At 38.3% G+C, this 24,170-nt stretch overlaps 1 protein-coding gene across 1 annotated transcript; it reads right to left on the bottom strand.

Annotated features, from left to right (window-relative positions):
- Nucleotides 1-3,031: 3,031 nt before the first annotated feature.
- Nucleotides 3,032-12,227, bottom strand: LOC307013543 (myelin-associated glycoprotein-like; the record flags this gene model as incomplete). The annotated part of the gene is made up of 8 exons (XM_079640943.1): nt 3,032-3,307; nt 5,395-5,464; nt 5,686-5,776; nt 5,867-6,166; nt 6,245-6,511; nt 9,949-10,127; nt 11,555-11,819; nt 11,903-12,227. The coding sequence occupies 8 exons, from the start codon at nt 12,225-12,227 to the stop codon at nt 3,032-3,034; spliced, it is 1,773 nt and encodes a 590-aa protein (XP_079497069.1).
- Nucleotides 12,228-24,170: the final 11,943 nt, after the last annotated feature.

The following is a 24,170-nucleotide window of genomic DNA, read 5'->3' as shown; positions in this document are numbered from 1 at the left end:
GACGTTTGATTTTTGTTGCTGAAAGAATAACCCAGTTTGAGTAATTTCAAGCTTCACACAGTAGAGAAGCAGTGCTGCTTATTTCAAAAACATAATGATTGAATACTACTGAAAAGTATTAGTTATAAATCAAATGTATGCTTTTAAACTATTGCTTTAACTTGTATTGCAATATACTCTTACTGTTACTGGTGTCATCACTAAAGAGAGGAAATAATGTCGTCCTTTCAAAGATAAAATAAGGGAGCCAGCATGAAGATGTTAACTAATGATAACTATTTAAAATGTTTTGAATTTGCTTTGATATAAATTCTGTAAAGGTATGCACATTATTCTTACAAATAAAAAACTATATATAAATATACTGATAACTATTTAAAATGTTTTGCAAAACATTTTATGTAGAAAGTAATAAAACAAATACAAAACTTCTTTAAAAGGTATGTCAATTATTCTTACCACAAACAAACATATATTATATATATATATATATATATATATATATATATATATATATATATATATATATACAGTATGTAACAAAATGACTGAGTTAACTGACAAAATAAGCCTGACATTTTATGACTTGCAATCATTTGAGTTTTCTAAAACAAATATCTTACCTTACAGCCAACAATGATGGTCAGCATACGATATTTTCTGTTTCTAGAGAAGAAATAAATACATTAGTAGTAGTAGTATATACAGTACTGATCTATGTTTCAGAAATTGATAAAGAAACAAATAAAGGTTTCACCAGCATGGAAGGGTCAGTGGTAATAGTCCAACAACTGAGTCATGTCAGACTGGTGTCGCGTGTTGATGGCTTTTGAAAGATGTGTTCGGGGTGTGGCCTTCAGCACCATAGAGTTTAGAATCTCTTTTTACTACATTAATGCAAGTCCCATCAGTTATTTCTAAGGGATTCACATAACAATGTTCCAAACTAGATTTTATAATGAAATATAAATGTGTTTTCAAAAGTGAGTTGTTGATTTACATATTCAATAAACAGAAAAATATAAAATATGACATTTGTTTCCACACTCAAGTACTCAACTGTTTAATCAGAGCATTTTGTCATTTTTGAAACAAAGAGGAAGTGAAGAGAAACAAAATGAAAGGCAATGCAGAAAGAGGGAAGAAACAACAATGTGATACTTTACATGCATAAACAGTAGAAGTCATAAAGTGTCATAAATGAAACAGTCAAGTTGAAGTAAATATAAGTGAAAAAAAAGTGAAGTGTAAAGACTTTACCAAACTAGTTGCCAGTGGGCATTGTGTGGGATGTTTTTGAACAAGCAGAAACTATTTCTGAACTTTACTGAGCAGCTAAATGTAGGAGCTATGCAGAGATGAAGATGATTAAAAATGAATCATTTGATTCTTAAAACACGTAAACTTGGTGCTTGACACACAAATATTTATGCTGGGATTTTTCTACAAGCATTTAATCACACAGAGAAAGTGAAACAGCACTGACTTCAGTTGCCAAGAAAGACAGATGTGGTTAAATGTCTGAAACATAAGGTCAAAGCCTTATACAGACAGATTCTTATCTGTTACAGTAAGCATGTCAAAAGAGCAGGAAATTCACTCTAAAGGTGCCACGACTGGTGCAAATAAATATATGTATTACAACCAAATACACAATTACATTGTATCTGGTTTGTTCTTGTTCATGTTAAAACTACATCTTACAAGTGAAGATCATCTTAACTCAATAACAGGAAGGAAATTGTGTTCTGTGTCAATAACGAACATTTTCTACCAGCTTATTACTTAAATGGTGTTGCTATTTGCACACTGCACTGCAAGGAAATATTGGAAGTCGTTAAAATACTTAACATTAAAAACTGGTAATAAGTTACCCAGGTTTCAGGGATGTTGGAGTGTGTGTGTGCATGATTTGATGCAAGTACACTCACATATTTGTTGGAAATAAATAAATAAAGATCGATATGTATTACACTTAAAACATGTATAGTGCTTCAACAAATACTCCTGTAGGACATCAAGTTTATGAGCTTTCTGAAAAAGGTATCATATATATATACAAGATATTTGGTGATACGCTTTACTCTGACCAAAAATTACAAGGATATACAAATATGGACACGACACAGCACAAATGACCAGTAATTGTGAAAATATTGTCGGCAGGTGTTGCTCAGACCAGCAGGGGGAGCTCAGGCTCAAAGAGAAACCTGGCAGTAACAGACTCCCAGCAGCAGGCTGATGTGTTAAACTGCTGAAGGCATGCAGCTGGTTCAGCAGCGAACCTCAGCCGCCACTCAAGCATCAAGTAACAGTTTCCCCCACTGCGTTCGTACACATCTGTTCAACATCTGGAGCCAGTGCACCTCCTCATGTCACGCTTTATCCACAGAGTCGTGGGTCCAGGTACAGAATCAGATAGTTCATTTTAAGCTTATTTTGTATTACTACTTTGAAGTTCTGTCATTACTTTCCCAGAAGCAGAAGAAAAGCTTTTGTCATATCCAGCTTAGTACATTACAGCATTGGGGGCAATTTTGTTATGTCTAAATCTTATTCCAGTCACACAACCCGCGTGTTTCTTGATATGTTTATTAGAAGCTAGCTATAATTATTTGTTTATTATATAGTTTAAGTTTGGCGTTTAGGCTCGGGCCTGATCATATATCATCATAGTAGATAACTATTCCCGAGCCTATAGGTGGAAGCTGGGGGAGGCGAGCAGTAGCAACATGATAGCAGTCGTAGCAGCAGCAGCATTAGCGAGGCAGAGGCAGGCAGATCCGGCAGCTTAAATAGAGCGGCATGTTTAGGAGAATGTGTTTGGTTGGTTGTAAGAGGAACGAGGCGCGTCACGTGTTGATGTATCATTGGCAAGTTGACAGCCTGAAGCTGTGTGATTCTGTTTTATCTCAGCGGGGATCTGCTTGTATGGTGAAGTCCTGTAGCAGTTTGAAGCGCACATTGCTGTGTTTCACTAACATTTACTCTAAACGTCAGCCATAAACATTTCACCTCAAGGTCTATGAGACTAAGGTGTCTTCTCTTGTTCCAATTGAGTGTCAGAAACGTTCTCTTCTTCCTCTGCATCTCCTCCAATGCTTCCTCTGGACTGCAGACGGATCTCAGCATACTCCGTCTTTGAGTCCAGGCCTCTGATCTCCCCTTCCCCAGGCTCACCCTTTGAATGGGCCTGCAGTTTAGCAAAGTCCACATTGACGTAATGGAGAAGTTCTTCCTCAGCTACTTCTCTCTCTTCCAGAAAAGCTTTATTAGCATAAATCACATCCACTTTTGAACAGTTGATCTACAGAAAACAAAAGAGTGGCTTTAGTGATGTAGAAAAGGAGGTAGTAGTGCACAATAAGGCCCATTGTTAAACAGAACACTTTTGGGAAATAAGCTCGTTAGCGAGTAAACCAACCGTTCATCGTTTCCTTTTTTTAAATGTCATTCAATGATGTTTTGGACATTCTATGGCGCACTTGTTTTTTAGTTAAATTCCATTGTGTATGTCATACCAAATGATGAGATGTCTTTATGGCATAATATACTATGTTTTATTTTTACATATATATGGAAAAACTATACAGTGAATTTATTTTAGAATAAATTACTATGACATTTTACACATTTTTCATGGCAAAACATTTTTATGAGAATTAATTCTGAAATACTTTTATAACATACTAAAATGCAATATTGTTTTTTGTATGGCATACCTGACGGACTTCTTTAACCCTCTATCGCATGACTTTTTATTTTGGGAGGAAAAAAATGTTTCACCATGTGTTTTAGGAGCTTAGGGGTCCCTTATGTTATATCAATTATAAAATGCGACCCCCCTCACACCCCTCAACCAGGGGTTGGTTTGTTGCCTCAGGGCAACAATGTGCCACGAGGGTATTGAAACACCAAGGATTTCTACAATTCAGAAGACATAGAAAAAACAACTATATGAATTAAAAAGGTGTTCTCTGTGTGTGTGTGTGTGTGTGTGTGTGTGTGTGTGTGTGTGTGTGTGTGTGTGTGTGTGTGTGTGTGTGTGTGTGTCTGTCTGTCTGTCTGTCTGTCTGTCTGTCTGTCTGTCTGTCTGTCTGTCTGTCTGTCTGTCTGTCTGTCTGTCTGTCTGTCTGTCTGTCTGTCTGTCTGTCTGTCTGTCTGTCTTTGTGGGGGGGTGTATGTGTGTTTATATCAGGGTGTGTGGGTGTGGGTGTGCATCTGTGTGTATATGTCTTTTTGTGTGTGTGTGTGTGTGTGTGTGTGTGTGTGTGTGTGTGTGTGTGTGTGTGTGTGTGTGTGTGTGTGTGTGTGTGTGTGTGTGTGTGTGTGTGTGTGTGTCTGTGTGTGTCTGTGTGTGTCTGTGTGTGTGTGCATATCAGTAGATGGTAAAGTAAAAACATTGATCAGGTTTATCATTTTACAGCTGAGCACATTTGCACACTTGTATGATATTGCCTGGAAAAAAGTGGTCCAAGTGGCGCAGTGTTGCCCTGAGGCAACGAACAAAAAACATAGTTTTAGCTAATTAATAAATACATAATAAGTCTTTAAACAATCAAATCTACTTCTTTACGTATTCATGCACATGCATGTATTTTTCATTTTAGGTTGTGTACATTTCTAATATGTTAAAAAGTGAAATGTATCTTACCAAGTGGTGGCCCTGAGTCCCCTGCAGCTTTGCTTGCAGAAAGGACTGCTCCACCCCCAGACAAAATGCCACACCCATATCATTCCCTCATTTTATTGGACACCAGCATGTCAGGTGACATTGTGTATATTTAAAAAAATAAAAATATTTAGAGGGCCAGTGTGAGGTCGAAGAAAGTGGTTTGTTGCCTGAGGGCAACAGTATGCCATCGAGGGTTTTAAGGGCTTTTTTCCACAAATTAAAGTTGGACTTGTGACCTTTGGTGCTTTTTTTTCTATTATTATGATTAGTATGTTTATTAATTAGGTTTCATTGTTTCATCTCATGTTAGCTTTTTATATACTTTCACTTCTATCTATTGTGTTTTACTACCTTCTTATTTTTTATTATCTTTGCATTATATTTCAGTTTTTATTCATATGAACCATGTTCTAAAGCACTTTGTTCTGCATGCTTTACTGATTACTGACTCTGATTATTTTTGACATTTGTCATGGCATACAAAACAAATACTCTTGAAAGCATTATATAGATGACAATGACTTTGTAGAACATACTATATCATGGGTTTTAAAAATAAAAGTTTTTAAACATACCATACAATGCCTTTTTGACATAGTGTATAATGACTTTTTGAGACAACTTTCACCGCTGTTTAAAAATCAAAAACTACATTTTGTTGGGTCAGTGAAGCTTCCTGTTTTAATGCATCTAACAATATGTGCAAAACATGAACTCACCACATCAGTAACTACAGGGTTGCATGTCTCCGCCTTTCCCTTGTCCGAGGAAGAGATGACTTTTCCTTTCCTAAAAGTAACACACACAACAATATCGAGACATTTATTATAATTTTATATTAAAGTCTTTCATTTCATGGTGATATTTAGCAATGTTCTGAGGTGGCCATGGCTGCACTGCTTAAATGTGCTGCCAGCCTGGTCACCAGTCAAGTTACACCCCTGATGACACCCTCAAAATGTGTTTACAATTTTTTTTTAACAAGCTTTGAAAAAAAAGTTGTCTCTCACCGGTAGGAGATTATCAGCAGCGGTACACACACCAGCAGCATCCCCAGAGCTGCCACTACAAAACCGATCCCAAAAGACAACAAGTGGAAGCCTGAAAAGTCCCCACAAAACACATTGATCATTAAAACCAGAGAGGCAGATTATTAACAAATACAAATTCACCATCTCGCAATTCCTCTACCTTGCTCAGTTTTGCTAAGCAAAAAAATGTTAAAAGCAAAACTGTCAGAGCCCAGTGAGTTGATGCTGAGGCAGACTAGAGAGAGCGTGTCATCGTCCAGATCGTACAGGGTGATGATGCTCTTCATGCCCACGTTCCCCAGGGACTCTTCCCTGATTGGGATGGCAGCAGAGTGATTGACAGGCTCTCCGGCCAACTTCCAAACCAGGGAGGGAGGCGGGTTCCCCTGGCTGTAGCAGGAACATCGGATCATGGATGAAATCTTGATGCAACGGGAAGAAGACAGGATCTCTGGAGGAACTGAGACAAAGAAGTAATTTGATTTTGTTTAATGGAAACAAAGGATTGCCTTTAATTAAAAAAGTGTATCAATCTCACATGTGACGTCAAAGCTGACACGCTCTGAGATGCCAGGTCCGTGGACATTCAGAGCTTCACAGTAATACTGATCTTCTGAGAGTTTAGTCACATTGAAGGTGAGGTCTCTCTCAGAGCCCATCACCTTCTCCTCTCTTCCAGCCGCTCTGAACCAGGTGAAGTTCACTGCTGCTGGATTGGCGATGCTAGTGCAGGTCAGAGTTACAGAGCTGCCGTCCTGCACCGGACCAGAGGGGTCAACAGACACCGAGGTGTTCTTAGGGAGATCTGAAAAGCATAGTGTTTAGCTGATGTTAATAGTTCATGCTATGTCAGTCACTTCAAAATAAAAAAGAATGTCTTGGTTTTAAGTTAAGGATTTAGGCCAGTTGGAGTAGCTTACCACCAATGGTACAAGAAGCACAGTTTGAGAATCACAGTCTTTGTAAAATACATTTACATTTTGAGTTGCCTTTTTTTAGAAAACTGAGATAACAACCTCTTCATTCTCTGTGTTTGAAAATAACATCTTAATAATAAAACAAAAGAAAAGAAACCAAACACAACATCCTCACATGATTTAAAGCTCACCGATTATGCAATATTTGAACAATATATTATGGAGCCTATTTCAATCCTGTTACAAAAGTGCTGATTATGGGTCCGGCCCTTTAAATGTAACCGAGCAGCTCCTGGCCACGCCCCTTCGGAGCGTCTGCATGCAAGCGGTGAGCTCTGAAGAGAAGGCTGTGTAACCATAGAAACTCTGCTGAACGCTGCCTTCATTGAACACCATCTTATGTTCCAAACTACATTAGGCAATATTTCTGAAACAGTATGGAGCTCAAACGCTTTCTCTCTTGCGGGTTTACCTCAAGGACAGTACCTTTTATATCCGGCTTCTTTACACATATTCTCTCCAGGACAGTGTTCGCTCTGAGTTTGCTTGCTAATGTAAACACAGACCATGTTACTTCCAAAATACGTCACACATTGTTTCTGATGTATACAGCAGCTTAACATGTTCTTTTTTCAGTGTTTACCGCTAGAACAGTGCTATTATATGCATTATATGTACATAACACAGTGGTGACTCGTCATCAGGTGCAGGGCATGAGGCACAGCCCCACATACTGTCAGCTGAAATCAATTAAAATTATAATTAAAAAAATATGTATAAAATATATGTTAAAAAATATTTAAAGATCATGTTTAGTCGTCTGATTCGTCTCTACATTGCTGTTTTAGTCTGCGTTCTTCTGATTAGTGTCCACAGTGTGCCTTTTGCCGTGTTGAGAGATGTGGGGTAGCTCTGGGCTGCCCCTCTCTCTCGCAGTGGCGTCAATTCAGCCAAAGCTAAGGTATGGCAAGGTTACTAGTCACATGACTTAACTACAGTATCAATCAATATACATGCCCAGCAAATAATCATAACAAAAGTGACAAGTCTGCTATGTAGCTTTTCTGTGTGGTTAGGAAAATTTGAACTTTTTCAAATGCAGCCTCACTCACATCCTGCTAGCGCAAGTAACTATGGACACAAACACTTAACTACGCACGTCAATCAATCAATTCAGTACATTACCACATTACGCACATTACCCCGCATAACACTTGCACCATCGTAGCATTGTGCAACACACAGCTGAATATCTAAACTCGATAATTCCTTTATTATTTTCTGGGCCAGGGATTCAGCTGTCAGGTCCTTCATGTGATAGGTTCCAATGGCTCTTTCCTTTATAATCCCGTCATGTACATAACGGATCAAAATGGCCAGCTGCTCCTTCTTAGACAGGTCTTTCGTTTCATCCACTAACACTGAAAAGTACCGTGCTTCTCCTACTTCATTTATGATTATACTTCTGATATTTTCCCCAATAACTCTCACCATATCATTCTGGGCTTCTGGGGAAGAATAGTGCGCATACCTGCGTTCCTGTTTGCTTTTCACGTTCCTGTCATCTGTTGCAATAACGTCCAAAAGTTCAAGGAAATTTCCTTTATTTTCATCCTCATCTCTCTCGTTGTGGCCACGGAGAGGGAGGGCCTGTCTTCCCAGAAATGACGTGATTTTGAACAAGGATTTGACGTGAGCCCGGTTCTCCTGCACCTCATCTGTCCTGTTTGCGTCAATCCGACTTGCGATGGATTCCTTATGTCCGCTGATCACAGCCTTAAAGTTAGACCACGCTAATGCAGCACAATTGTGTCTACTGCTCCCTTGATGATCCCGGAGATTTTTTTTCATGTTCTTCCAACATGTGTATCCAGTGTCTATGAACACACGCAGTCCATGCCTGTCACCTGTTAAAGTTGAGGCTCCTCCAAAATGACGGCATGCAAAGCAATAAACTGCATCTTCTTGCGCAGAATATTCAACCCAGTCATATTCCTGATACACACTGACATTAAAGCGTCTTCCATTTCTAGTTGGGAAGTGGGTCAAACGAGGACGCCTGAGTCCGTCTGTTTTACATCCACTAATATCCTTCTTCTCTGCTCCAGTTGACCCAGAGGCTGCTACTGCTGCTGCACCCGGGCCTTGACCTTCCTTATCGCTGTCCACGTCTGATCCAGCTCTTTCAATCTGAGAAATTGGTGGGGACTCAGACTCGGATTCAATTCGAGAAGTCGGTGTGGACGAGTTCTCAGCCTCCATGCATGTAGTCTCCGTCTCCCTGTTAGCATCTGCATCCCCGGCGCAGATGCTGGAGTGGCTAACAGCCTCGTTAACAGCTTGAATCCCACCTTCACTACCTGGTCCTTCTCCCTCTGCTGCTGGGGCAACATTGGAGCCATCACCTTCACCTGCCTTTTTTTTGATAAAAAAAGATTCTAAAGTTCTTTGCTTTCTTTTCATTTTAGTTAATTAGCTTAGCCGAAAAATAAAAAAAACCGCGATAACATGACCCGCTCTGACCTCCGGCGGCTTCTCGTCAGGAGATACCACATTTCAAGATAGGGAGGGGGGATACGTTACGATAAGTATTGGGAAAGATAATATCTAGACTAGAGAAATCGATTGTGTTGTTCTGATTTTCATTTGTATTTAATTTATATGTATTAAATAATAGAATAATCAATACAAATTGACACAGAGTAATTCCATAAATTTATTTTTTTAAAACGAACATTTACATTTTCCCCTGGAGCCAAGGTGTGGCAGCTGCCATACCTTGCCATACCCAATTGACGCCTCTGCTCTCTCGCTGTAGAAATGAACGTGTACTGTGAAAACTACACTGTGAATGCTCAGAGTCTTTTTGTATTCATTGTGTGCGCCAAAAAAATAATCACCAGTGGGGCAAAGTGCTGGCAACCCCACCAAAAAGTTATCTCATAATTCAGAGCTGATTGGCTGTAAGTACGTGTGCCGTGAAAAGTGTAGTTGTGAAGAGGAGACGAGAGAGAGCAGCGTATAGCGATTAAAATCAGTGAAACGGAAAGAAAATGAATGAAGTTGACCATCTACTTCAGCTTTGGTAAGTTCATTTGATGTCATATATTTTGTTGATCTTCTGTGTTTTGCCTATAGGCTATTGCTCTGGTGGATCGATGGATATTGTGACCTCGGTGATGATGAGTGTCTGTGTTTTCCTTAGACTGTATATACTGTCAGTCTTGGCCTCAGAGACAGTACTACTCTCTATACAGCAGAGCCATATTCAGTCTGTTGAACTTGACAGTGTAAATCAATGTCTTTACGGTGAAAATCAACTTACACTGAATGTCCAGCTGAATCAGTGTTGAATTTCGGTCCCCATGCTCATTTTCTGCTACACAGTAGTAGTCACCACTGCTGCTTGGTTCGACATTGTTTAAAACCAAACTTGATCCAGCCTCCTTTTCCTCTTCATCACCTTTGTACCAGGTGTAGTTGGTCACAGGTGGGTTGGCCCGGCTTTTGCAAAGCAGAGAAACAGAGCTGCCCTCCAAAAGTGGACCTTTAGGCTCAATGATTATTGTAGTTTCCTTGGGAGGAACTAAATAAAAAAAATATATATATCTTTTAAAATGTTGCTGGTCAATATTTATCTGTTTGACTGTTTTTCAATCAGACTTACATTGTACGTCTATCTGAGTGATGGATGAGTTCTGGGTTCCGTATCTGTTACTGACTTCACAGTAAAAGTGTCTGTCAACTTCTGACACAGTGGTTGAAAACCTTTTCCCCGAACCCACATCGGTCACCTGACCTCCATTCACTTTGTACCAAGTGTACACAGCTGGATTGGCATTGCCGTTGCAGGTCAGATTCACCAAGCTGCCCTTTTTTACTGTAGCAGAGTAGCTGACTGATGTGTTCTCTGGAAGAGATGATTGAAAATCTAGTAAGCTGTTTTTGTTACCTTAAGACAGAGCCAACCTAGTTTTTCCACTTGTTGCCAGTCTTTGTGCTGTGCTACGCTAACCAGCTTCTGGATGTAGTTACATTTTTGACAGACAAATGTGAGAGTGCAAGTAATTTTCTCATATAGCACTTGTCAAAAAGACATACTAGATGACAATGTACAAAACACCCTATTGTGTGCACTACCAAGGTTGTTAATATTAAAGCATTATGACGGTTTCATGAATCGGTCTTTCCAACTTTTGGGAGAATGTGAAAAACCTCTTTAAAGGTCTCCTATTATACTATTTTTAGGCATCTATATTATATGTCTCATATATATGAAAAACATGTCTTTGAAGTGTTTTGCTCAAAATACCAAACAGATCACCCATTCTAGCCATGCCTCATACCCCTCTATTTCAGCCCTGTTAGAGAAGTGCTGATTCCGAGTCCGTTGCTTGCTAATGTAAACACAGACCATATTACTTCCAAAACGTTGCACATTGTTTCTGATACAGCAACGTTTCTGATAGGGCCGTGGAAGTAAAGCCAGCTCACATTTCCGATATTACATAATAACGGTAAGCAGCTCCATTGTACCACTATTTTTAGAGATGTGGGCAAGCAGGAAAAGAGAGGGTTGTATTTTCCGACACTTTGTGATGTCTAGAGATATTTATTAAAGACATCTAAAAGTGCATTTTGCATGATATGTGACCTTTAAATTATAAAAATAAGAATAAACTCAAGTCAGCTCATAAATGACTTTGGTTTAGTGTCCCCTTTTTTTCCACTCGATAATCAAGTCTGCAGTTTTAGTAAACACAACTTGATCCAAATACTCTGCAGAGTCCCCAGAGGAACATTTCCTAACATCACATTATATCAAATGAAGGGAATGATTAAATGTGAACTAAATCAACATCCAACTCAGCAACCAGAAAAGGCCTGAAACATACTCACAAAGAACATGGAGGGTCATAAACTTTTCAAACCGAAGGTCGGTGTTGCCAGCTTGTCGTTTGTAGAGAGCGGTGCACGAAAGATTCTGTCCATTGTGGAGGTAAGAAGAGGTGAAGTTCATAACAGAGACCATGGATTCAGATTCATGTTTCTCCTCAATGTCATCTATCCTGGGGGTCCAAGTCAGATCTGGGGGAAGGATGGGACACGGGGCTACAGCCGTGCAGCTCAACGTCACCAGAGCCCCCTCCTCTACCTCCAGTGTAGATGGAGTTATGGTAGGTTGGTCCAGTGAATCTGAGGAGAAAAAAAACAAGTACATGACAAAAGGTAAACCAAAAGATGTGTAAAGTGAAACAATTAAAAGACACAATACAAACTTTGAATGTTGATATGGACTCCTGTTGGATAGGTGCCGATCAGCTTGTTTTCACACTGAATCCTGAAGTAGTATTTGTCAGAATGGGACGGTTGCATGTTGTAGAAGATGGTGGTGCACTCCTTGTTCAGCAGGTTCCCTGTGAGGTTTCCGCTTGACTGATCTCCAGTGAGGCTGGAATCAAACACAATTGTTCCGTCCATGCTTCCTCTGATCCAAATTGCTTTGCAGGAACCATCCAGAAGTCCATCAAACGTTGAGTCAACGGCGAAAGTGCAGGGGACCTTCACACAGGATCCAGTTAGTCCATCTATTCTCTGAGGCATGGTGATTTCCCACTTCACGCATAAGCTACCTGAGGTGAAATAAAAGCAATAAATTAAATATCCGCCAAGGTTAAAGAAAAACTAAGTATTCAAACAACTACCAGACTCAGGGACAGATTTATCCCACAGACCATAAGACTGCTAAACATCTGAGCTCTGTTAAGTACCTCGACAAACATTCATCTGTTTGTCATCTTGCGATCTACTTATTTATCTAAATAGTTATCACCGCAATAAACCGTATTTAACTTTGTCTTAATGTACAATATTTAATTTCATATTCTGTTCTTGTATATATCATATTCTATTTACATGTATATAGATTTATATTGTATTTTATTATATATGTTGCATCGTTGGAGGAGCTCGGGTCATGAGATTTTCATTGCCATTTCTACACTGTAGCTCATCTTTAAAAAAAAGAAAGAAAATTAAGCAGAAATGTAAACATAATTAAAAGAAAACAAACCCGTCCAAATTAACAGCACACACTCACAAAAACCTTAATTAAAAAAAAAAAAGCATATATTGCACTTTTTGTGAGTAATCTAAAGACATCGAAAGGCATTCAATTGTTGGAAACCCTACCTTGAAGTAGAAGGAGGAAAACCTTTAAAGCACCCGTCATGCTTTTCTGTCAGCTTGATATTCCTACAGAGGCACCAGACACACACAACAGACATGAAATCTATTCATTTGATCAACTAGTTAACTACTTCAATATGAATAGCCCTGGTAAAGAAGAATACATGTTTTATAGTGGGAATTATATTAACTTCACTTCATACGTCACAAAGTAAATATGATCAAATGTGACGTTTGATATTTGTTGCTGAAAGAATAATCCAGTTTGAGTAATTTCAAGCTTCACACAGTAAAGAAGCAGTGCTGCTTATTTAAAAAACATAATGATTGAATACTAATGAAAAGTATTAGTTATAAATCAAATGTATGCTTTTAAACTATTGCTTTAACTTGTATTGCAATGTACTCTTACTGTTACTGGTGTCATCACTAAAAAGAGGAAATAATGTCGTCCTTTCAAAGATAATATAAGGGAGCCAGCATGAAGATGTAAACTAATGATAGCTATTTAAAATGTTTTGAATTTGCTTTGATAGAAATTCTGTAAAGGTATGCACATTATTCTTACAAATAACAAAACTTCTTTAAAAGGTATGTCAATTATTCTTGCCTCGAGCAAACAACATATATATATATATATATATATATATATATATATATATATATAAATATATATATATTTATATATGTTTATATATATTTGTAACAAAATGACTGAATTAACTAACAAAATAAGCCTGACATTTTATGACTTGCAATCATTTGAGTTTTCTAAAACAAATATCTTACCTTACAGCCAACAATGATGGTCAGCATACGATATTTTCTGTTTCTAGAGAAGAAATAAATACATTAGTAGTCGTAGTATATACAGTACTGATCTACGTTTCAGAAATTGATAAAGAAACAAATAAAGGTTTCACCAGCATGGAAGGGTCAGTGGTAATAGTCCAACAACTGAGTCATGTCAGACTGGTGTCGCGTGTTGATGGCTTTTGAAAGATGTGTCCGGGGTGTGGCCTTCAGCACCATAGAGATTAGAATCTCTTTTTACTACATTAATGCAAGTCCCATCAGTTATTTCTAACGGATCCACATAATAATGTTCCAAACTAGATTTTATAATGAAATATAAATGTGTTTTCAAAAGTGAGTTGTTGATTTACATATTCAATAAACAGAAAAATATCAAATATGACATTTGTTTCCACAGTCAAGTACTCAACTGTTTCATCAGATCATTTTGTCATTTTGAAACAAAGAGGAAGCGAAGAGAAACAAAATGAAAGGCAATGCAGAAAGAGGGAAGAAACAACAATGTGATACTTTACATGCATAAACAGTAGAAGTCACAAAGTGTCATAAATGAAACAGTCAAGTTGAAGTAAATATAAGTGAAAACAAAGTGAAGTATAAAGGCTTTACCAAACTAGTTGCCAGTGGGCATTGTGTGTGATGTTTTTGAACAAGCAGAAACTATTTCTGAACTTTCCTGAGCAGCTAAATGTAGGAGCTACGCAGAGATGAACACGATGAAGGAAAAGTGAATCATTTGATTCTTATAACTGAAGGATTATTTGAATTATTTGAAGTATTAAAGTAACGTGTTATGGCAGGAAAGTTAAATCTGGTATATTCATTTTAATGTCACCTTATATATATTCATGTGTGTTAAATTTGAAGGGACAAAGTATATTTTCCCTCCCCAATATATTGAGGTGAAGTCTTTGTGTTTAGAGAGGGATGGGAGCAGGGGACATCCTAATTTGGAGATAGCTCCAAGACTCTGGAATGTTTCCCTCATAAAAGAAGGGGGTGCGTTACACATGCTTGGGGCAAATATGTGTGTTTTCATTGCAGTAAATATATGTGCTACATGATTACTGTTCAACTATACCTCTGTTCTTATTATTTCATGTGTGGGTACTAAATGGCTACAAACATTGTGGAGAAATTAGCTTAAACATGTTTTATTACTATATATGAAATGGAAGCAGCTTTTATGACAGGGAGGAGAGAGCTGGGGGAGGGGACATTCTTCCGAAGATTTTCAGCATGTCAATTATCAGGGAAATCTACTTGTTTTCAATAGACGTGTGTGGTTAATTACTTTGTATTAATAATAACAGTATGTGTAAAGGAAGCTGGAAATATACAATGTGAAACCTTTTATTTGAAGTAAAGATGTGAACAATAGCTCAAACAAATGGAAGGGCTGTAGGACAAATGAGTGTGTTCTCTATATTGGGCCTGTGTGAAGTTTGACTATTTGAAAAACATCTCTAATACTGCTTAAGAGCATAGGTAATGTGTTCCTCGTTATTATTGATATGAAAGTGATTTACATGTATTACGTATAGTTAGCCAACTATAACAACTATATCTTAAAACATACTTTTAACTTGTGTGTGGTAGCCTGAGGCGGGAAGATGGACTCAGGGACAAAGGGCCATAAAGGGGATGTGTGTGTGCTGGCTACAAGATGTGAAATAAGATAAGGAAACTTGATGTTGAGAGCAGGTTCGTACCAGACACCAAAAGGTATCTGGTCTTCGTCAAACTGAAAGAGACTTTTTGTTTCCGGGTTTCTTCTGCTGTGTCGCACTGATTGGGTGCGACAGGCCATGTGTTGGTCTCTCCCAATAAGATGACCTCTGGGGGAAAGCACGCACACACCTCCTCCTGTGTTTTAGTATGAAAGCCTGTGTTTTCCTTTGGTTCGCGCTCTTGTTTTTGACCGGCCGTTCCTGAGACCTGTCTCACACGTGGTAGAACCTGAGCCCGGAGTACTCTGCAGAGTGCTTCGTGATTCCTTTGTATTTGTATTGTTACCTTGTATCATTAAAAGAAGATTATTGTTTCACTTGCATTCTGGTGTTTCTTAATCCCTTCCTTTTTACGAATTTACCCAGCTTATCAAACGACACGCGGAGACGAGGTTGGTTTTAAACATCCTCCAAATCTCCAACATAACACAGATACTTGGTGTTTGACACACAAGTATTTATGCTGAGATTTTTCTACAAGCATTTAATTACACAGAGAAAGTGAAACAGCACTGATGTCAGTTAACAAGAAAGACAGGTGTGGTTAAATCTCTGAGACATGAGGTCAAAGACTTATAGACAGATTCTTATCTGTTACAGTAAGCATGTCAAAAGAACAGGATATTCGCTCTAAAGGTGCCACGACTGGTGCAAATAAATATATGTATCACAACCAAATAAACAATTACATTGTTTCTGGTTTGTTCTGGTTCATGTTAAAACTACATCTTAGTGAAGATCCTCTTAAGCACCAACTCACTAACAGGAAGGAAATGGTGTTCTGTATCAATAAAGAACATTTTCTACCAGCTTATTACTGTGTTGCGATTTGCACACGGCACTGCAAGGAAATAGTGGACGTCGTTAAAATACTTAACAAAAAGAACTGGTAATAAGTTACGCAGTTTTCAGGGATGTTGGAGTGTGTCTGTGCATGATTTCATGCAAGCCCGCTCACATATTTGTTGGAAATAAATAAATAAAGATAGATATTTATTACATGTAAAACATGTATAGTGCTACAACAAATACTCCTGTAGGACATCAAGTTTATGAGTTTCTCTGACAAAGGTATCAGAAATATACAAGATATTTGGTGATACGCTTTACTATGACCAAAAATTACAAGGATATACAAATATGGACACGACACAGGACCAATGACTAGTAATTGTGAAAATATTGTTAAAACTGACACACATCTTGAGACGACAATAAACACAACTAATGAAAGGGACGACTGGAAGTTATGCAAATATTTACAACCTACTATATGTGCAATAACAACCTACTGTACATACAGTAATGAGCCTAAACAGCACATTGCAATATAGCTAAATATGAATCAAAGACTGCATGATGGGAAGAAAATTAAGATATGTGTGCCATTGTTATTATTAAGTTGAACAAATTGCCAATTAGAACAAACTTTTTATGAATAAACATTTAATAGTGCATTCATGACAGTGTATGCCTTCATTTGTTTGCATATCAAATGTACATTTCCAACTGACTTAATTCACCCTCCGGTATCATTCGATTGGACTACGCAAATTAGTCATTCGAGACAAAAATGTCCACTGCAAAAGACTTTGACAAAAACATTATATTAAAAGGTTTTTTTCACAACTTTTTTGGGTTCAATCTTTAAAACAACTTCCGCCCTAATAGAAAATACCAAAAATGTAATCATTTTCAGGATTTTAACCCTTTAAATGCCATTTTGAATACATGAAACCGCTGTTTTTTTTCATGATGAAAACAGAGAAAATTAGTTATTTTCCCAAAAATACATATCTGGGGACTGGCTCTTTTTTTTATAACAGTCTTGGATATGTCAAAGATTAGCAACAAAATTGATTTTTTTGCATTATTATTTTTTGCACAAAATCCGATTGAACAAAAAAGTTACACATTAGTCATTCGGGACAAAAATGTCCACTTCCAAAAACTGCTCTAAAATGACAACAGATTCATATTTTTTAAAAATGTTTGGGGTTAAATCTTTCAATCAACTTCAGTCCTGATCAAAACTACCAAATGTTAAATTCTGTTCAGGATTTTAACCCTTAAACTGCCAGTTTGAAAACATGAATTTGCGTTTTCTATGAGAAACATGCACAAAAAGGCAGTTATGTTCCATATAATAAATGTTGGGGGGGTCGGCTTTTTTTTAATTTTTATCACAGTCTTGGATATGTCAAAGATTAGCAACAACATTGATTTTGGTTGATTATTAGTTTTTGCACAAAATCAGATTAAACAAAAAAACTCACACATTAGTCATTCGGGACAAAAATGTCCACTTCCAAAAACAGATTAATATATTTTTTAACTTTTTGGGGTTCAATCTTTCAATCAACTTCAGTCCTGATCAATCACAGAATCAGATTAAACAAAAAACTTACACATTAGCCACTCGTGTCCCATCCACTCCCATTATAACCACATCTTTTGATCTCTCCGCCATACCGGTATAAAATCATGCATTTTGTAATTTCAGGGTTTTATATTGGAGGAAAATAGTTCAATTTGTCCTTTTTACTGTATATCACCAGATTCGACATTTTACCATTGAATTACATGCTTGTCATTTCTTGGTTTCTTTGCCTGTTGTTCAACGGGGCCCTGACAGCCATTGAAATACATGTATGCAACTAATATGATGTAGGTGTGTTGGTATGGATGTGGAAGAGTGGTATCAGCTGAGAAATGTGTTTGTGTGTGTGTGTGTGTGTGTGTGTGTGTGTGTGTGTGTGTGTGTGTGTGTGTGTGTGTGTGTGTGTGTGTGTGTGTGTGTGTGTGTGTGTGTGTGTGTGTGTGTGTGTGTGTGTGTCTGTGTCTGTGTCTGTGTCTGTGTCTGTGTCTGTGTCTATGTCTGTGTGTGTGTGTGTGTGTGTGTGTGTGTGTGTGTGTGTGTGTGTGTGTGTGTGTGTGTGTGTCTGGATGTACAGTGTGTGTGTACAGAGACAACAATATACAGTAGATTTGGTTTGCAGCAAGTCGCAGTTTTCGCCTCATATCTTTCTTTCTTTCTCTCTCTTTTTCTCTCACTCCCTCATTCCCAAACTACGTCATGTTTTCAAACTGGCAGTTCAAGGGTTAAAATCCTGAACATAATTTAAAATTTGGTATTTTTGATCAGGACTGAAGTTGATTGAAAGATTTAACCCCAAAAAGTTAAAAAATATATTAATTTGTTGTCATTTTAGAGCAGTTTTTGGAAGTGGACATTTTTGTCCCGAATGACTAATGTGTAACTTTTTTAAACTAAACTAATAATGCAAAAAAAATCAATTTTGCTGCTAATCTTTGACATATCCAAGACTGTTATTAAAAAAAGAAGAGCCAGTCCCCAGATATGTATTTTTGGGAAAATAACTCATTTTCTCTGTTTTCATCATGAAAAAAAAAAGCGGTTTCAAGTATACAAAATGGCCTTTAAAGGGTTAAAATCCTGAAAATGATTACATTTTTAGTATTTTCTATTAGGGTGGAAGTTGCTTTAAAGATTGAACACAAAAAAGTTGTGAAAAAAACCTTTTAATATAATGTTTTTATCAAAGTATTTTGCAGTGGACATTTTTGTCTCGAATGACTAATTTGCGTAGTCGATTTATTACACAGTGAATTAAAGACCGATTTGAAAAATTGAAATCGGAATTCCAAAATAGATCGAGAAAATATCCTTGTTACAAAAAGTCAGGCCATTTGCACCAACACAACCAAAGTTATTGCAAAATGAAAAGTGAAAAATTACCCATATGGACAAAACGTCCACAGTGATACCGGAGGGTTAATTCATTAAAATGTAGACAAAGGATATGGACATATGAAGCAATCCAAGACTAAACTAAAATAGTGACTCAGCACCAGAGGTCGCGTTAACCGAATATTTTCCGTCAATGACGGATTTTTTCTATCAATGACGGAAAAATCTGAAAGCAGTCACACATTAGAACACAACTCGGAACAGCGCCAAAAAATGTCCACCAGCGGCCCACATTGTATTACATCCTTAGTGGCCAGGTAGACTGAGGGCGATCTACTGTACTCTACTGTAGTCTGTAACTATTATTTAGTCATTCACACCCCTGTCCAGTTGGTGGCGAGTGTGTGTATATTAAGTAGCTATTGTCTAGTCTTGTTTTTGACCTCGTTGATTACCTTGTTGTTTAACCGGCTTTAGCAATCGCAAAATGTCACGGCAGCTGATCGTCCGAAGCTTTTTTAATAAGCCCAGTAATTGTGATGGTGTGGAGAAAACGAGCTGAAAAAAGAGGGATTGGTGCGGTGGGTGGAGGATGAAGGACAAGCCAGTAAGTTTAAGTGGCTGAGGAGGGAAGATGGCAAAATGTTCTTCGACATCTGTAGAAAAGCTAAGATGAGCTACAGCAGGTCAATTGAATTGTTCTTGTAAATGTTTTGTTCATATTTTGATTGTAATTGTCTCATTTAAAACTATGGCATTGTTCATATTTGCCTGTTTAGGCACAATGGTCGCAGTGTTTTTAGCGGCCTCTGCCCCCCTCTGCTGCAGGGGCGGTTCTAGAGGGGGGCCAGGGGGGCCAGTGCCCCCCTAACACTGACCTCTGACCCCCCTTTGCCCCCCCTAAAAATGAAGAGTGCAAAAAGTGAAAAAAATGAAAAATGTATGATTTATTACACGATTTATTGAATGACGGAATAGGCGGAACCAACGCTATTCATCATTCTAGTCGGACCCATTAGAGCGGTGCACTCAGGACCCATTAGAGCGGTGCACTCACTTTCACTGTCCGGCTGAAGCGCGCGAAAAACAAACACTTTTCATCTCGGATCATCCGATGCTGTTGCATCCAAGAAAGACTGATTGAAACCTACGTTTCGAGAGACTATCACGATAATTGAAGGTGAGTTTAACTATTGTATCCGTGTAATTGTAGATGTAAAGTAGAGATGTAACTGTTCATTGCCTTTATTTTTATATAAATATGATATGGTGTTAGTGCAAAAATTGTAATATAACTATAATTAAGCAATAGCTCACGACAGGCCGTGGTAAGGGGGTAATCGACCCTTCGCTTCGCGTCGGGCCGAACCACGCCCCTTAGCTGTGATATAATGAGCATATATCACGGCCTGAAGTGAGCTATTGCTTTTATAAAACGGTTACCAAGTGTGGCAATATGAAAGAAAAATACACACTCTAATTTAAATAGTTTTTATTTGTAAATAATGATGTTCAAAATAAAATAGTCCCTCCGTTGCCTTCTGCACAAAACATAGTGCAAGGTGGTTGCTATGTAAATACACTAACAGCAAGCGAACATATTAGACAGAGAGCGTTGATCCATTATTTGGCTGTTTATTTACATTAATGTGTATGTTGCTGTTTATTGTGCATCCACTGAAAAACTGTCCAGCATCAGTAGCATGGCTTACGTGGTCACTTGTATAGGTTGAGGTTGTTCGAGGCTGTTGCTTGGCGTGGCGAGAATATTGCTCCACTTTCTCCGGTCCCCGAGATTGGGCTTCCAGTAGCTCTGGAGAGAGCTTTCGCACCTGTGGCCACTAACGGTCATAATTTCTCTGCTTTGTTTCAAGACCCGCATCAGAAAGCTTTTGAATGGTGGTACTTTTCCATGTCGTAGTTTAGGTGCTTTTTTTTTTCTGGAGATAGGCACTGCTCAATCCACTCCTCCATACTATAGTAAGACCCCCCCGGAGGTCGAAGTTAATCTTAAATGTTTCCATTTTATGCTTTGTAAGTTTGTTTCGTAACGGAAGAAATTTTAATATATTTATAAAACTGACAAGTCAAATCAAGCAATTTGATTGGTCGATAGCATTTTTGCGGACCTCTTTGATTACAGATTTGAAAACATCGTTCCTTGCTTTAAAAGTAGCACAATTCATTATGTTAAACCTTCAAAAGTATCTAGATATCCCTGCCCTAATGCCAAAGGAACTGCACACTGAATATGTTTTGCCGTTTGATGTCAATGTCTGGACCGCTGCGTCAAAAAGGAGGGTTTCTGCCCCGTTACTTCTCTGCTGCTTTCTTGTTCCAGTATGAAAAGCAAACTGCCTGCAGTTTGCTTTTCAGCCCAACGGTATACTGTTTTTCTCAGACGCGGAGGGATACTGACTTGTTGTGAAAAGTAACTTACAATTCTACCCGTGATATACGCTCAGTATATCACGGCTAAGAACCAATCAGATTGCTTGATTTGACTTGTCCGTTTTATAATTAAGCAATAGCTCACGACAGGCCGTGGTATATGCTCATTATATCACAGCTAAGGGGCGTGGTTCGGCCCGACGCGAAGCGGAGGTTCGACAACTCCCTTAGCTATGATATAATGAGCATATATCACGGCCTGAAGTGAGCTATTGCTTTTATAAAACGGTTACCAAGTGTGGCAATATGAAAGAAAAATACACACTCTAATTTAAATAGTTTTTATTAGTAAATAATGATGTTCAAAATAAAATAGTCCCTCTGTTGCCTTCTGCACGAAACCTAGTGTGAGGTGGTTGCTATGCAACAACACTAATAGCTAGTGAACATATTAGACAGAGAGCGTTGATCCATTATTTGGCTATTTATTTACATTCATTTTTCTATGTTGCCGTTTATTGTGCAGCCACTGAAAAACTGTCCAGCATCAGTAGAATGGCTTACGTGGTGACTTGTATAGGTTGAGGTTGTTCTAGGCTGTTGCTTGGCGTGGCGAGAATATTGCTCCACTTTCTCCGGTTCCCGAGATTCGGGTTCCAGTAGCTCTGGAGAGAGCTTTCGCACCTGTGGCCACTAACAATCATAATTTCTCTGCTTTGTTTCAAGACCCGCATCAGAAAGCTTTTGAATGGTGGTACTTTTCCAGTTGGTCTACCTGCTCTTCACGTTGCTCTGCATGTCGAAATTTAGGTGCTTTTTTTCTGGAGATAGGCACTGCTCAATCCACTCCTCCATAGTAAGACCCCCCTAGAGGTCGAAGTTAATCTTAAATGTTTCCATCTTATCCTTTGTAAGTTTGTTTCGTAACGGAAGAAATTTAAATATATTTATAAAACTGACAAGTCAAATCAAGCAATCTGATTGGTCGATAGCGTTTTTGCGGACCTCTTTGATTACAGATTTGAAAACATCGTTGCTTGCTTTAAAAGTAGCACAATTCATTATGTTAAACCTTCAAAAGTATCTAGATATCCCTGCCCTAATGCCAAAGGAACTGCACACTGAATATGTTTTGCCGTTTGATGTCTATGTCTGGACCGCTACGTAAAAAGGAGGTTTTCTGCCCCGTTACTTCTCCGCTGCTTTCTTGTTCCAGTTTGAAAAGCAAACTGCAGTTTGCTTTTTAGCCCAACTGTATACTGTGTTTCTCAGACGCGGAGGGATACTGACTTGTTGTGAAAAGTAACTTACAATTCTACCCGTGGTATACGCTCAGTATATCACGGCTAATAACCAATCAGATTGCTTGATTTGACTTATCCGTTTTATAACTATATATATATACTATAACGGTAATAACTATAAGATATATCTGAAATAAATAAGTGTACTGAAACAAATACCAATAACTGTATTGCATTGTTTTCTTATGCGCAATTACTTCATACTGTCTAGTTCTCTTTTTCGTCCTGCATTTATTGTGCCCCCCTTAGAAAATAACTGGCCCCCCAGTGGCCCCCCCAGTCAAATTGGTCTAGAACCGCCACTGCTCTGCTGTGCTGTCAGTGCAGGAAAAAATAAATCATTCATGTTCGTGTTGACATGAAAAGTGACCACACGGTCGGTGTCTCTGTTCATCTTTTTTTTTCTCCATGCCCTTAAAAGTTCTGTATGAATCATAAAAAAACAATGAATGAATGAACATTTGCTGCTCAGTACCTAAACATAAATATGTCTCATCTCATCATTAAAACATGAAAAATAAAATGACGGGTAATAATGGATTATGACGGAAATTTTACGATCCTTTCCGTCAAAATGACGGACAACGAAGAAGTCTAACGCAACCACTGCTCAGCACACAGTCTAATCAAATATATGTTCTGTTATATTGGATTGCATATCGGCAGGTGTTGCTCAGACCAGCAGGGGGAGCTCAGGCTCAAAGAGAAACCTGGCAGTAACAGACTCCCAGCTGCAGGCTGATGTGTTAAACTGCTGAAGGCATGCAGCTGGTTCAGCAGCAAACCTCAGCCGCCAGGCTCGGGCCTCATCATTGCACAGATTTACACAGAACATTGAGTGATGATTACATAACTATTCACCAACACTGCATGGAGATTGGATACCCATCCTTCAAAACTGTGAACTGAGAGCCTGACGCTGGTGATGTTAGTCTGATAAGTTGAGGGCCTGGCGAAGCTGCCACGTTGCCATTCCCCTTAAACCCCGCAGCTTTGAGGGGAATATACTACCTAGTGACTGCTATGTGTAGGTCTAGGAGAGACCAGTACCAACCCAAGCACAGCGGCTTTGAAGGGAAGGGTTTTGAATTCCCCTCTTGTGTAACTGCCAACAACATGTCTTTGTTTTTGTATTTTGGAGAAAAATTATATCTATAAAAAACTGTGACAAGCTATGTCCAGCTGCTTCTTTCACACTTTGCAAAGGTTTTTAATGTAAAATCAGGAAGACAAAATAGCATTCAAATAATAAATATAGTAAAATTCATGATTTCAAAGGAGGAAATTCCAGGGTAACGACCTGCTATACAGTATGTATTCATTTTATAGTGATTTTGTTTTGCTATGGATCTTATGGACACAAAAAAAGGGGTACAGTTACAAAAGTCCAGAAATAAACTTGAAG

The sequence above is a fragment of the Notothenia rossii genome (genome assembly GCF_949606895.1).
Source record: "Notothenia rossii genome assembly, chromosome: 7".
NCBI lineage: Eukaryota > Metazoa > Chordata > Actinopteri > Perciformes > Nototheniidae > Notothenia > Notothenia rossii.
This window is presented reverse-complemented; position numbering and strand designations above follow the sequence as displayed.